This window comes from Stylophora pistillata, chromosome 6 (genome assembly GCF_964205215.1).
Source record: "Stylophora pistillata chromosome 6, jaStyPist1.2, whole genome shotgun sequence".
Lineage (NCBI taxonomy): Eukaryota > Metazoa > Cnidaria > Anthozoa > Scleractinia > Pocilloporidae > Stylophora > Stylophora pistillata.
Genome location: NC_142524.1, coordinates 31,475,136 through 31,491,609, shown reverse-complemented (window position 1 = coordinate 31,491,609; position 16,474 = coordinate 31,475,136). Strand labels below are relative to the sequence as shown.

At 38.5% G+C, this 16,474-nt stretch overlaps 1 protein-coding gene across 1 annotated transcript; it reads left to right on the top strand.

Annotated features, from left to right (window-relative positions):
* The first annotated feature begins 4,429 nt into the window (after positions 1–4,429).
* Positions 4,430–14,221, top strand: LOC111347471 (uncharacterized). Its single transcript, XM_088763337.1, has 9 exons — positions 4,430–4,920; positions 7,480–7,583; positions 8,189–8,344; positions 8,455–8,559; positions 10,922–11,011; positions 11,254–11,358; positions 11,824–11,910; positions 12,772–13,065; positions 13,398–14,221. The coding sequence occupies exons 1-9, from the start codon at positions 4,596–4,598 to the stop codon at positions 13,578–13,580; spliced, it is 1,449 nt and encodes a 482-aa protein (XP_088619463.1). The 5' UTR covers positions 4,430–4,595; the 3' UTR covers positions 13,581–14,221.
* The last annotated feature ends 2,253 nt before the right edge of the window (positions 14,222–16,474 follow it).

Genomic DNA, 16,474 nt, shown 5'->3' with positions numbered 1-16,474 from the left:
TTAGAAGCATGAAACGCAACTTTGAAAATTTTGAAACTCATCTTCGTAATGAACTTGATTATCCCTTTACTGTTATTGGAATTACAGAGACTAAAATTACAAATTATAATCTTGCATTAATACCGAAACCATACCTATAGCTGGATAATCTTTTGAAATTGTTCCAACACCTTTGGCTTCGGGAGGTGTTGCTATGTTTATTAACGGCTCTTTAAAATATTCTATTATTCAACTATTGACTTAAAAATTCAAAATTCAACTATTGACTTAAAAATAATTGATAACAATACTAACACTATCACTTCCATGGAAAATAAGGAATACGTGAAGTACTTGGGAGTCCTTATTGATAGTACTCTAAGTTGGAAACATAATATTAATTACATAGTTTGCAAAATAAGTAAAACTGTAGGTGTAATCGCCAACATTAGACGTTTTGTCCCGTCTGACAAACTCCTCAAAATCTATTATTCTCTGATTTTTCCCTATATACACTATAGCATAGTGACTTGGGGTCAAGCCGCTGAAACTCAAATGAGCAAAATTCTTCTTTTACAAAAGCGTGTTCTTCGATTTATTAATGGTATGAAATACAGAGCTCATACTATACCACTATTTATTCCTGCAAATATTTTACCGGTTATCATGATGTACCTTAAAAGTGTGGCTGCCCAAATGCATGATTTATCATCTGGCATTACAGCATTACGGCATTACACCCTCTAAAATATCAAATCTCTTTACTCAATCTCATAAAATTCACACATACAATACGAGATTTTCTAATGCTGGCAATTATTATGTCAACAAATCAAGGCTTAACTAACAACTGTCTTCATTTTCAAGACTTGGTCCCATGGTATGGAATAATCTCCCATGTAGCTTGCGCTCATTTCCTAAAAGGTCTTTTAGCAAAAAAGTCCATACACTTTTGTTAAAATTACTCAACAATAAAGACAATAAGTCCAGCAGTCATTTGCTAAAATTACTACTGAACTTATGGAACTAAAATAGCACCTTCTATATCAATAACCTACTGTAAACTATTCATACTTTAATTTACATTATTTGCTTCCTTGTTAAGCATTATTATATACTTGTTTAAACCAATTTCACTTCTCTAAATTAACAATATTGTAATCTTGTAATTTTTATTTCCAACCTGCTTGACATATTCTAATATTTTCTGCAACCACCCGACTCGATTAGTTTTGCTACATTCGGGTGGGTATTTCTTTCACTTTTGTATTTATTTATTTCTTTCTTTCTTAAATAATAACATTTGTAGTTTTAAAGTGGAATAAAGGTTTTCTTCAACTGAATTAAAATATTCTACGTAGAACATGAGTGGCATGCACAACCTTTAAACGCTAATTTTTGATGCATTTCCGAGACTTGACATATTTAGCAGAGTTTGGTAAATTATTCCAGTAATATAATATGAAAATGAATCATTCGATACTTGATGCTCTGACTATAACATTATGCCCAAGGCTATGCCAGCATAATTTATCTGACTTATGCAGTTGTTACCTTTAAAATGCGCACGTTACAACAGCGATCGCAGCTCTCCGAAATTTTCACTGAAATCCTCGTAGTGCCTTTATGGAGTTCGTCGACCATCTGCAATAAATGAAGAAGAAGCAATAAAAAAAACATTTTATAGCAATAAAGATGACATTTAATGTATGAGGGTGCTTCAAAGAAATGAAAGAGCATAATATATTTTCCACAGCAACAATCGAAACAAGGCAAAGTTTGCTAAGAAAAACAAAATGAAACAGTCGAATAAAGGAACTGGAAAAAATGAGCTTTCGACTCATTCCAAGGGGGCTTGACAGCCGAACGAAAAATAATGATAAGTACAGGAGCAAACAAGGAAACAGTTAAGTCGAAGAAATAGCAACGCTAACAACAGCAATAAAAAACATATGCTTTATTTAACAGCTCACTGTAAAAAATAAATAAATAAATAAATAAAAAGGAATACCCACATACCACGTTGTTTTTAGCGCTGTCAAACGTCCATTTGTGCGTGGTTATTGTGTCGCGAAATTTTGTGAAGCATCGCTGTCCCTTATTTTGGATATCATCAATTTCTTGAAGTGCTTTTGTCAGCTCTAAAACCCCTTGGAGATTGCCTGTTCCCTGCGCAGCTGAGACTGCTCGTCGTTCGAATTCTGCTAGTTTTTCCTGGACCTTGTATAGAGAGCGAAACTCGAAACGTTTGTACAACTGGAACAACTGTTGAGCAAATCCTGTTCCTATCTGCTGATAGGAAGTGAGTAAACCATCCAGAAACATCTGCTGTGTGATTTCAGCGATAGGAGAATCTGAAATGAAAATATACTGGAATAGGCCTTTGCTTGCTTAGATAATGCACCATCATGCCAACTAAATAGCAATGTTGTCTTAATCATAGGTTATAGCTTGTATCTATTGCAACGAATCACCAAGATTTCTTGCGGCGGCAAGTTAAATTAGCAAGTGCAAATTGATAATATAGATACTCCATGAATCTTATAATCGATTGGATGGTCAATTATTACTAAAGATCCTTACCACCAGAATTAACAAGGCTTTCAATTTCATTTGCTGTATCTTCTAAGTTCGGAATGTCAAAGTACACAAGGCGGACCTCAAGGATTCAATGGAACACAGCGTCATTTCATAAGCATTCAATGCTTCATGCATTACTGGCTTTGTCCCTTGACAACTAAGAGGCGATGTCATCCATTATGAAGTGGGAAGAAGACAAAGCATTGAACTTCACTTCAGGAAGGATTCAGGCAATACGAAATAGACAGAAAAAACACGGAAGATCTATTTTAGGTCTCTAATCGCGGATCTTAATCGAAAGGGAACCAGTGCTCTTGTTTTCTTTTATGTTTTTGTATAAAACCGAGACGTCATCACTACATTCTTCTGCAACGCTTTAAATTGAATTAGTTGGACTTTATGAGAGAAACTTTGTCATCAGAAATTATCAGTTATTAAAAATAGCATAATATTAGAGAGTGGTGCAGTCGAGAAGACTACCTTAGCTTTAGTAGAGAGGTGTAGATGCCGTAAGAGAATTTGAATAAATGTGACATCCCAAACATATTGGGTATTTATCAATGTATCAAACCACTGGGAAAACTGATGTTCTCGTTCATTTATTGGAAGATGTAATTACGTTCTCCCCCGGCATTTGTTTCTCTTAGAAAAAGAAAACTTTCCTAGATGCAGTTGTACAGTGAGCGCATTCAAATGAATCTACCTTCACAGACTTGAATTTTTAGCTGAGTATGCATATTTTATCACTTATGTACAGACCGAATGGTCTAGGCGCTCAGTCCTATTACAATCACTAATTGTGCTCTACGTTTATAATTCTTGCAAACTTATGAAAACGTTGTGTACAAAGTGAACTATCACAGTATAGCTAAAGAACTGATTTTTTCAAAAATAAACACCTGCAATTTAAAATCCCGTCTCTCCATAGTGATAAATGAAAAAGTATTACAAATGAAAAAATGGTAGAAAGACGCATAATTTTCTCCCCAACATCAAAACAAGAGCTTCACAGTCTTAATATTAATTCCTCGCACGGTCTTGCAAACTTTGTAATTAAGAACTTGGCGATAACTCCAACAATATCCACGGCATTCGATCGTTGAATATTTTTCTTTCATTTTATTACTTTTTGTAAGAGACTTGGCGAAGGGTGAAAAGGCTTATAAATTGCGATGGAGAAAACCATCCAGGTCAGCATGGGTATGAGACATTTTACACTTATTGTTGTCTCAAATTGATCCAACAGTTGCTTAGCTGTATGCCGTTTACTCCAATCGCAGCATCTAGCTTTTACATTTGTAATCCTCTCCTGGCAGCTAAATAAGTGAACAAATATAATGGGTATTAATATAATGGGTATTAAGGCTTTTAGACTTCTAATTTGCTGTCAAATAGTTTGGAGCATTTTTCGGACGAGACGAACAATTTCCAGCTCTGGAATTCAGCCATGTGTACCGGTCAGTAATCAAGCATGTGAAGTGTTTCATTCATTTCAACAGAATAACGACCGTACAATAGCCGCCCTTTGGGTAAATTAAAGTTTGTGAGGCCTGTCGGAAAGCGGCTCTCTCTTTCGATATTGGCTTTCGGTGAAGTTTTTGCGGTCACGTTCTCAAATCTTAAACTTTCTTTTCTCATTTCTGCGCCTGGCCTTAGATGTGTTTGAAGAGCAGTTGCCGCTCTTTAAGATGTTTATTAATACATTAAGTTAACAAGTTGATCCATAAAATCTCATAAAAACGAGGCAAATCAATACGTTGGATCCACACTCATGGAGGTGCGCAGGTATTAGTGAGCTTAAGTGGGATCAGCATGAAATGGCGTGCATAGTCAAAGTCATTTTTCCTTTTTAATGAGATTACTCAAGCATTTAAAGTACAAAAGGCGTCATACGAGGCGTAACGTTTAATTTTAATGAAACATCATTTGAAGTGAATCGCCGGACCTAAAGTGCGCGTTCATTGAAAAAAGGGTTCTTAAGACCGCATCAGCCGACATTTCTGAAAGTTTAACAAAAAAAAAAAAACAGGTTTGAGATGGATCTTCATGGTGGGGAAATGTTTGTTAACCCAACTTTCGACGACTGGATTTATGAAAACAGCAGTCCACCACCGCCTTCGAGATTTTCGCGTCCATTGAATTACTGCGCAGATAATCCTCCTCCTGCTGTGACGAATAATTATCGTCAGGCACAAAATGAGAGTAAACCACACGTCAAGAGAAGACCTCCTGTACGATCAAACCGATCACAATTAACCCTCTTGACTCTTGTGTGCCTGCTGACTTTTGTAATATTAGTGATGATTCTAATGATATTCGTTGGAGGAATATTGAAGGGTTGCAGCTGTCCCGTTAACGAAGGTTAGCACATAATTTTCTTTTTAAAAGGCACTGATGATACACAGATTATGAAACAAATAAGTTGCAGGTCTCATTCCTGAAGGTGATTGGCGAAATTTCAGGTTATGGTGTTTTCGGTATTAGAAGCATTCTTCCGATGTCTTAAAGTTAAACTAAACGTCATTGTAAAAGAAAGTTTCCTTCATGAAAAACTTATTCGCGTAAAACTGGTAAAAACAAGCCAGTTTGGTCTCGTTTGAATGTGCGTTGAAAGCACACACTTTTTTTTATTGATAATTTGCATTAGAATTCATAACCCAGTCAATATGCGTGATGAATCTAAAAGTCTTGCTAAGGCATGTGCCAATTTTTTTGCCCGGTTTCCCCCCTTCATTTGGAAAATTGGTTAGATTCAGAGAAGGCTTACAAATACTCCGGCATGGATGAATTCCTCATAAACAATTTCGATAGCAGATGTACACCATGAGAGTCTTTATTACTCATTTTAACGCCAATTCTTGCATTTATTCTATCCACGAGTATGAACAATTTGCATGTTACACCTTAAATTAGTAAACATTCTTCTAAGGTTTTATCTCCCTTGATGAATTTTCTCATTAAATAATGTAGTTTAAATTTTAACCTTCTTCTCTGAATTCGCGAGGGTCAATGCTCTGATTTAGGAAACTTTCGGAAACTTGGGTAAAATTTAAGCAACGCATCTAGTTAGAATTAAATGGTCCGTGCTAATTATATTATCCTCATACTTATGTATACTGAGACTCTGAATTTTGATACACTTTCAAACAGACAAGTTGTGAAAATGACAAGAGTTGTTGTTTACAGCACTTGGTGCAAAAGGAATATACTTGATCAGCAGGGATTTGCTAAAGCAAAGGCATAGAAAAAACCAGGAAAGATTTATTACTCGACGTTTCGGGGTCATCGTGACTCCATTATCAAGAGACTAGTTTAAAAACATGCAAATAAGGAAAGGTACAAGAATAGCATAAATTAGACTGAACGGCTTAAACAAACACCTTGGCGCGGATGGAATCCGTTTGCACGTTCAGTGTTGGCTTACGCATGCGAATATACAACATTTCATTAACAAGGCAATCAAATTTGCCGTTACATTTCGTGATGACGTTGAATTGCTCGATCAAGCGTTCAGGCATTTCACTATTGTGCTGGAGGTGGTAGTGTTTGTAGATAGAAGATGATTTCCTTGTGTGCCCTTGTGTGTCTAATTTATGCTATTCTTGTACCTTTCCTTATTTGCATGTTTTTAAACTAGTCTCTTGATAATGGAGTCACGATGACCCCGAAACGTCGAGTAATAAAAGGAATATAGGCACAGAAAATATCATCAAGAAGATCTTAGAAAGGAGTATTCCAATCTTGAGTGTACGTGGAAGTTCGAACGATACTCATATGAATTTATAAGTCTATTCCTAGAAATTACCATAGCAGCTTTAATTACTGACATAATTAAAAAATATGAATCATTGAACTAATCGTCTAAGACGTAAATTATCATAGTCATTAAGCTAAAGAACTCAAACCACAGTGAGCTTATGAACGGCCTACGATAGATAACTCTGAACTTGTTAACCAAGGAAAAGTGATAAAAGCTCACATAGAATAGACTCTAAACGTCTTTTTTCATTTAGGTCTGGTTCATTCCGCTAATGATTTTAGCAAACATCACAGCATGGTGGTCACTAAACCGAGGCAGCGTTTCCACTGCGGTCGCATTAGTGGATAAATGATATTTTCATTCAATTTTTCTCTTCAAAGAATCTAGTTACCCGTGTTTTTAAGATTGAAATAAAGATTAACCCATAGTAATAGCCCACTTCCGAATTACCCTTGGCCTCATCTTGAAAACGAGTCCTGGTGCTCATCCTTTCATATGATTTTGAGCTTTCATTCACATCCAAATTAAACTCCTTTTTCACAAGAATGGTTGAGCACCAGGCCTCGTTTTGAAAAAGACGCCAAGGGTAATTCGGCAATGGGCTATTAAAAGCTGCTGCAATTTTAAAGCTCGTGACTCTGTGCAGGACTTCAGTCAAATCGAAATAAACAGGCATTAGTGGCAAAGTTCACAGTGCGCTTGTGGAGAAAAATGGTCGCCAAAAAATATTCCAACCACTACAAGTGTAATACGACTTAAAACGCGTAGGAGTTATTCTATTTGATATTTATGTGCAGATTCCTCTGATCTGGTCAGAGCTAAAGACAGTTGATTCTTGTTCACGCGTGGATCAAGGAGACGTGTTGCTGTACTATCTCTCAGTGAGTACGTGCGGTAGGTTGGTCAATTCCACCCTACGACCCGAGAAATTTAAAGACTTTAAAAGTTTGTTTGAATCGAAATCCTTCTCCCCCCATTATTCAAAGACATGATAAAAGTCTTATTACCCTCGTTTTCTCGGTCCGTATTGTAAGTTACCAAAACTCTTTTTTTCTGTTCAGATTTATGGCCTTCGCCCTTGTACGATAAATAAGCGGAAAAACTTAACATATAGACTTCGAACTCGGTTAGTAAGTGGCATTTATTCCTCGTTTCTCCAGGAGATTCCCCTGACACTCGCAGTTTGGCTATTGCCTCACTCCCTGAAATATTAACCAGGATCAAGGTGTTGGAGGAGAATGTTACAAGTCTTCAAATACGGTTGGTAAGTAAATGTAAAATGGAAAGGAAACTTTGGAGCGCATGGATGAATCAGTTCTGAATCGAAAAATAAATATGAATATTTATGGGCCAATTATTTAAAAAAAAAGTGCAAGCTGGTAGACCTAACGTTCTAATGGCCTTCTTTATTCTAAGATAAATAAATTTAAGTATATTAAGATCTCCTTTTTAAGGGGCGTCGAGGAAGATATTGAAACGAAGACACTTGTGCCGCGATTGTTTTCATTGCATTAACAAGCGACTGCAACGCAGCGCCTAGTCTTTTTTCGACATAGTATTCAAGTCAACAGCTGTCGAGATTCATTCCGAGAGACAAACTTCTTTTCTTATTTTTAGGAAAAGGAACATATACAGGTTCAGTTACTTAGATTGTACTATCACAGGATTGGTCCCCCGGTAGAAAATTTTTACCTCCTTTTTACCATAATAGCCAGCAAAAAAGAGGTATAGAGACACAGAGTCGTTAAACAAGAATGCACATAAGTAACTCAAATTATGCATTTGAGCGTTCATCTTTGAGATTGCAATGTCTAGTTTTCAAGAGTATGATTTAATTCTCCCATATCCGTATTATTTTGGCATGTTCAGGAAGAGAAAAACCAAGAACTGATGGAGATTCGTCTGCTCTTGCCAAAACTTGAGGACTTCGGTGCGGAGTTAAATTCAACAAGAAGTAACCTGCAAGATGCAAACGCAAAGTTGCAAAAATCTTTGACGACCATTAATTCATCCTTCGTGGAAAAGGTCAGGAGAAAGATTTACATTTCAGAGTAAAGGATTTCTTCCCTCTTCATCTGCAAGGCTTCATTTATAAGTGTAAATGATAATACTCTTCTGATTATGTTATTCTTTAGAGCGATAATCTGGCCTTTAAGACGACCCAGTTATCATCAATCCTGGACACGTCACTAGACAACGTTGAAAAGCTTAACAAGACACTTGAAAACACAAGAAGTGAGGTAGGTTTGCTTTCGGGTAATCATCGAGCAGAGATTCACCTGTTAATTTGTCCGACCAAAAGATCTGCTCGGGAACGTTTCGCCAGTAGTTTGTCATTTGTTGCAAAATCCGATATACCGTATTTCTTCACCTATAAGCCGATCTCGGCTATAAGCCGAGACCCTGACTTTCAGGGTCTTTACGCTACACTCAAGCTGCCCAAAAAAAAAGGTAAAACCATCGGCTATAAGCCGAGAGCGAAATTATTGATTGTAACTGGCCATTTGAGCAAGCGAACCTCACGGAAAACATAAGAAATTGACTCACTAAACACAAAACCTAATGAATTACAATAAACACAAAAGAAAAAAAGCGAACCAATCAAGAGATATGAATATCAATTGATCCAACGAACTGTATAAATACTACCACGCGACAACAGATTAACCACAACAACAATAATAATCTCAGTTAAACGTTTCAAAGTATCAATCTATCGAGTATACCTTTCGTCGCTGTCACTTTTTATCATCATGCCTAAAGCACGCCGTTCCTCGTATAGTATGGCTTTCAAGATAAAAGTTATCGCGGAAGCTGAAGCGGTAGAAAACAACTCGGAAATCGCTCGAGAATATGGACTAAGCGAGTCCATGGTACGACGCTGGAGAAGAGACCAGGCGACTATTCTTTCCGGAGAGCTGAAGATGTCTGCAAAACGTGCGACGATGGGCCGTTTCACTCCGAAATATCCCGAACTAGACCAGCAAGTGATGGAGTGGTTTTCACAGCAAAGAGAACAAGGTTGGTATTTACTTTTCTGTCTAAAATTTTAAGAGTTTTTGAAGAGTTGAATGATATCGTCTTTCAGTGCGTGGGAAACAGAGACTTTGATTGGTCAGAAATATGTTGTTGTCATGACAATTTCATAACATGTCACGAAAAGAGTGCTGCAGTCACGAATCTACGGTTATCTCGCAGCAAAATAAGATTGTTATTTTATTTTTCGTAGGTATTGCGGTGAGTGGATTGATCCTTCGCCTTAAAGCTAAAGAGCTCTCCGATGATCCTGCTTTCAAAGCTTCCCGTGGATGGTACGAGAAATGGAAACGACGCCACTCGGTCAGCATGCGAACCAAAACAACTCTGGCCCAGCGATTGCCCGCCGATCTCGAAGAGAACATTGTGTGCTTTCATCGCTTCGTCATTGCAGCAAGAAGACGCGCCGACTACCCTTTATCCCGCATCTACAACATGGATGAGACACCCATGCGTTTTGAGCTGCCATCGAACCGAACACTGGAATTCAGTGGAAGCCGAACAGTGCCAGTAAAATCTTGCGGAGCGGAAAAGCGGAGCTTCACCGTCGTTCTTGCTGTTGCTGCCGATGGAGCAAAGGTGCCACCGAAAGTCATCTTCAAAGGCGTCCGTACACCGAGAGATCTGGTTGTGCCGCATCCTCTTCGTGTTTCCTTCCATAAGAAAGGGTGGATGGATGAACAGGGCATCCGAGAATGGATTCGACAGAGTTTGCCCCGTGCCGAGCGTTCCCTTTTGGTGTGGGACTCATTCCGAGCTCACTTGACCGATTCCGTGAAAGATGACCTGAAGCAGCGAAACATTGACGTCGCAGTTATCCCTGGTGGCCTAACCCCGGTTGTACAGCCCTTGGATAAGTGCCTAAACAAGCCATTTAAAGATAATGTGCGCCGAAAGTACTTGGCGTGGATGACATCTGGGCCATTTGAGTTTACCCCAGCTGGGAAGAAGAAGGCGCCAAGCAGAAATCTTGTCCTCAGGTGGATCAAGGAAGCATGGGCAGAGATACCCGAAGAGATGGTTGTCAAATCCTTCAAGACCTGCGGTATTTCCAATGCCTTGGACGGAACAGAGGACGACGTGGTCTACTCTGAGGAAACCCCAGAAGTAGATGATGAATACATAGAAGAGAACGAGTTCGACACAGACAGCGAAAACGAAACGGATGGCGAGTAAACCATTGGGTTGAAAGCCCTTGCACGTATCCGTCAAACGGCTCCTTTAGGAGCCACCAATTTCATAAAAGTGAATAACCAATATTCAGAAGTTATTTTTGTTGTGTTTTATTACTTCTGCTTCATTGCTAACTTGACTACAAGCCGGGGGGGTAAAGTTATTCAGCAACTGTATATTTTTAAAATGTAAAACCCTCGGCTATAAGCCGAACCCCGTTCTCCGTGAAAAATCTCCCAAAATTTTGGGTCGAAAACTGAAAAAATCGCTCGGCTTATAGGTGAAGAAATACGGTAGGTGTTGTCATAGGTGTATGCAATTTTCAGGATTACAACATCATAGATGAAATGGTAAAAGTTGCTGATTATTTGTCAATATTTTTCCTTTTTCTAGTTGCAAGAGAAAGTATTAAGTTTGAACTCTTCAGTTGCCGTATTACATCAGAGAGTGGAAGAAATCAACATGAATAGTTCCAGACAGCCGGTAGATAAAATAAAACAAGACGTACTTAATTTAGCTTAATCGATTTCAAGAATCTATCATCTTTGAAATTTTGGTTCATTTTCAAACCAAGTGGATGCAATTATCTTTTTAATGGGGCCAGATACCACCGGATATACTCCAATTCTAGTCGGAGCACATTCCACTACGTGATTCCCTGAGGCAAATTGCGAAAATACATCCTGAATTATAACTCCAATCATTTTATTGGTGACTCTTGATAGGTTGATCGCCTTATCTCATGGATGACAACACTACACGCTTTAGCTAATCAAACCGAAGATAACCTCAACGATTTCAAGAATGATGCTGAAAGTTCCCTTTTATCGGTAAGGTTGTGAATTTGTTTTTGCATGACTCGTTTTCTCTAATTAGAGTTCAATTATGGAATCCCGTATGATCACAAAACTTGGTAGCAATAATGATGATGACGACAAGTAGAAGAGAAGCTGTAACGGTGATGGCTATAAGGAGGATGAAGAGCCGGCTGTGATTGTAGTGATAATACTGCTAATATTACTAATAACAGACACGTTTCCTGTTCCTCTCTTCTTCCCAACCTCCCTGGCGGGATGGCTAGAGTAGAGGTCCTTGGAATGACTTTGACCTGATGACGAGGTGTTCCAGAGATGACTTTGTTTTCGGAGCCGAAATTATAGATCTTCCAGAGGAAACATATAGGTTTTCGTCTATTTGGAGAGCTAATCAAAGATAAATGAGGAAGTTTTTATGAAACTGTCTTATCGCTTCTCCTTGTGAACTACCTCTTAATCTCAGAATTGTGCTCACCTTAGGTCAATACTGGGCTCAAACGCTTGGAGGAAAATTTAAATGCCACGGAAAAGAAGTTGGTTATGGCGATGTCTGAAACGAAAGTAAAAGTGAGTATACCTTCATTTACTCCGTCTAAATGGTATTACTTCGGTAACACTTTATTTTTATGTAAAAGTGAGAGGCTTGTTACATTTACCGATCATGTAAAAAGCCATAACTTGTGAAATAATGACACGGTAACGGAGCTTTTCGGAAAGTTCGAAAAAACAGTTGACGCCATCAACATCACTTTATACTTGAAGGTATCATATGGAGCCTCAATACTTTAATCACCTCTAATTAATCCTTGAAGAAAGCGTAGCGAAGCCACGGTCGATCTCTTTCTGGCGCCAAAAGAAAACTTCTAACATCATATTTGCTCTTGCCACTGTGGAGACTAGACGGACACCCTTTATTAACAACAATACTATTGCGCGTTAATGTGTTCATCATCGGATGATGAGACCCCAGGTTTATAAATTGAGAGGGGTCAAGAGAATATAATTATAAATTCTTGGAAAGATATAGTAGCTTAGTACAAGAGAGTATGGACTGTTTATATTCTCTTGCTAAATACTTTTAGAAAAGAATGGTTGTTTTTGGAAAAGAACAGGTCCTGGGCTGCGTAAAATGTAAAACCCTATGGTTTAGTGCAAATATTTAGCTGTTGTTCGAACTCAAACCCTGACATGGATCACGTTAAAGGGTCTAAATTTGTTCGAACGGAGATGCAAAGCATCATGAGACAATCTTGTTTCCTCTTGTTCCTTGTTCTTCTCATCGTGGTTGTCTTGGTCACTAAACGAAGATCATACCGTCAAGAATGCACCTAGGAACTCGCCATTTAGGGTTTGGCAGGGATATGTGCGATGAAGTACATGCCACCAACAAACAAACTCTTTTAAAAGAGACATCGGTTTATCTTTCAGTTAGAGAACGAGAGTAAGCTACAGGGTCCCGTTGGACAACGTGGTTTCAACGGCTCTCAAGGACCTGTCGGACCAGCAGGACCTCGAGGATTCAATGGTACACAGGGTCCCCAAGGTGTGATAGGCCTGCAGGGTTTTAATGGATCACAAGGACCGCCAGGACCACCGGGACCTAAAGGAGCAGGAGACTTCTCCCAGTGTAAACACAAGACTAAGGATTTGACTGGAAATCAACCTCCAATCACCAGCAACAGCTTACCAAATCCAATTAAAGTGATCCTGGGTGAACCAACTGTAAGTATACTCTTAGAAGGAGATTCAGAGACTATATTCTCTTTGTAATTTACCTGAATTGTAGGGGTGTTTGTCTGACTGTTTTGCATCACCTTGCCTTAGATAAACGCCTGGCTCTTTCAAGTTATATAAAGTGATACGCCAATGACTAATATTGTACTGCATGTATATAGATCCTTTGTGTCAAAAGTTAGATAAATATTTTAACATTTGTATCCTGGAATCAAAGTCTCCAAAATAAGAAATAGATCATAAATTAATAAACAGGAGCAGTTAATTGTTTTTCTCTCTTCATTTTCAGTCATATAGTTCAAGTTTTTTTTTCATTGCAGGGTAAAAAGATTCTTGGTGTCTCATGTACAACAGACTACGGACAGATTTATCTGCTATCGCACGTAATAAACGGAGCTAATGGTCAGTTGTTCTACCATTGTAGCTGTTATGGTCAACATGGAACTGGCCAGGCTTCTGTTAAGTGTGTTATGCATTACTGGGAATGTCCGTTGACCACATGAACACGAAAAAAGATCGGGAGGAGAAACTTTGCAACTTGTTAAAAGGCCTTACACGTAGTTTCTACAAAAGGAAATATCCAAAAAACTTTCCGAAACATGTTAGCAAATTTTCCGTCATTTAATCTTCTATCATGGTTTCTTGTTCAACGAAAACGCTAGGTATGGTGGCAGTCGTATCAGAATAAAAAGCATCTCGGTTATGGTGAGGTAAAAAAGATAAATGTTTATGAGCCGAGGTGTCAAAACGTCTAGAAGGAAAAAAGCGAGATCAAAACGGCTGCTAACACATTTTAAAGAAAGGTCTTAGGTTTAAAGGACCTTGAGTTGAAGATCCAAGAAGGAGGAAGGACTAAACAATTTCGTTCATGTCGACACTCCACTGAGTGTTACTCAGTTCTCTGACAGAGCATTCCAGCAACTTGCGATCTCGGTGTTGATCATTTCAAAAGAAAATCACTAATAAAAGTGCTTAGTCTCTTACGGTCTTCGATCTTGAAAGTCGGTTTTATTTCGATCTTACAGCGCGCTATCAACCGATTGGTGAGTGTTGATAATTAATTGCAACTTTGTTTTGGATAAAAGATTGTAAATGTTGAGCAGCCTCTAACGAAAATTAACTTGTTTCATTTTTTGTGCCTGAATCTGTCGCTCTGCGATGACTGATGATGAAAACTATACACGTTGTCTGCCAACTTTGGTTTATGAATTCATCTCATTGCTCCGAAGTTTGCCACCAAGGGATTGTATAAGCACCTGATAGATATTTAGGAATTGTAGCCTTATTGAGCGTCCATATAGATACATTGTTTTTGTCATTGTGACCGTATTCAATTTCGCGCCACAAAGGAAATTGCGCCAAAATGCTAACTACAAGTACCTTTTTGTTTGTTTTGGTAGCAAAGCAACACGTTTAAGAAAGAGAAATTTTGTTTGACAGTGTAAGAATTAGGTACCTTAACGCAAACCACGACGGTAGCGGTAACGAGGACGTGGAAAAACAAAAGATCGCCAATGTTTCTTTAATAGAAAATCTGATATTTGTGATCTCCTTAAAATCTCTAGGTCTGTTAGCATAAATGAATTCGGCTTCGACAGTACAGAAAAAAAAAGACTGGATAATTAACAATTATTCCACAAGCGCGCGTTGGATATGAGATGATTATAGTCAACTCGGCGCTACGCGCCTCGTTGGCTATCTATCATCTCATATCCAACAAGGGCGAGTGGAATAATTGTTTTATTGAAAAAAAACGCCCCTAAGATATTAGACAAATCTTCTCGACTTTATTTTGTAAGAAGAAACGGGATGTTACAATGTACAAATCTTAGATTATGGTATATTGGCTCATACATTATATAGCTAAGCCAATAAAAAGTCTTGAATTGCATTATCCAATGATCCAACTTTTAATAATTAGTGTTAACGTGACAATTTGACTGAATTTAAAAGTATCAAATTAGCAGTGGCGATATGACTGGGTTTTTGTGTCCTTAACAGAAATGTACTTGTGGCTCTTCTTACATACATGTATATTGGCCGGATTCGAGCGGCTGTGTGTTCCCTAATTTTTACTGGATAAATTCTCTGGTTTCCTGTTTTCATTTTAAATTTGTAGCAGAAAACTATATTTGAGCACAAATATGCACCAATCATAACACGGGCGATTGTTTTAGCTCGGCTTTTCCATAACACTATGCAAATCAATTTATAGTCGATACAAATAACAGACAAGGAAAACGTAGGAAATGCGCTCGTCATTCAAGCTGTGAGGGGCACGCTCCATCGGGTTTTGGCATTTGTCTCCGTGACCTAAGTTCCCTGCATGCACCGGTTAGATCTTCTTTTCCCATTTGGGGGTCTACACATCCTCGGAGACCCAGGGGTTGAGTCGATTTCAAGTTAAGAGCAGAAGAGCCCCTGGGGACATTGTCTTACAAGACTAATTCCAAACGGTCGCAGTCGTTCTGGCATCTGATTGGTGCCAGAAAATCTTTGTGTTTTTCTGCCCAATCAGAGTCAAGTGTTCTTTGGAGTCCTTTCGTGTGTTTTAACACGCACATATACAACAAGCTCTGTTGCTCGCTATGTTTGTTTGGGCTGTGCGACGAAGCTTTGCCCGAGGTGAAAAGTTTCAATCTCGTTACACAATGTAAGAGATATCGATCAGATTGTCCGCGAAATCTCACCGGAAATTATACTGAATACTTTCGCAGGTATCACAAGAGAACGTGTTTGAAAGTTTGCGAGGTTCGTATAAAACATAATGGTTGCAAACATTGATATGTCGCTTTAAACGTTAGATGAGATGTAAGCCTAAATCTCTCAAGATTTTTTGTATAATTTGCTGTAACTGTAACTTTTCCAATCCCGTGAAGCTATTTCGTCGCACGGGCCATGCAGGTATGTCGAGCAACTGGCGCTTACGCAACTTTTTGTGCACGCCAGGCCAAAATCTAATGTGATCTTCGCTTGAAAAAAAAGGAAAAGCTAAACGTGGAAACTTTTGTTTATTAGATGTGGGTAGATAACCCTGTACTAAGCTGACATTTACAATCCAATATTTCTTGGTCCAGTTGGTTTTTTTTTCCCCAATGAAAGCAGCATCGATTCCCAATCATCAAAGGTATTTAACTTGGTCTTCAACAATCGATAAAAGAGGTGAAATGACCAAGGGACTAGAAGAGAATCCGTGGCCTTTCGAGCTCAAGAATTTGAACACTCTACACAGCAGTTCAAAGATTAAACTTTTTCCAAACCCCTTCGGTAACTGTCCGAAAACATATCTCCTTTCCACGATGATTAGTCTTTGTTCAGATTTTAATTAGCTAACCGGAAACACAGCTAAGGTTTCTTTAAGCGCTTGCTGGGGGTCGTCCACGTACTTAACGTTCTC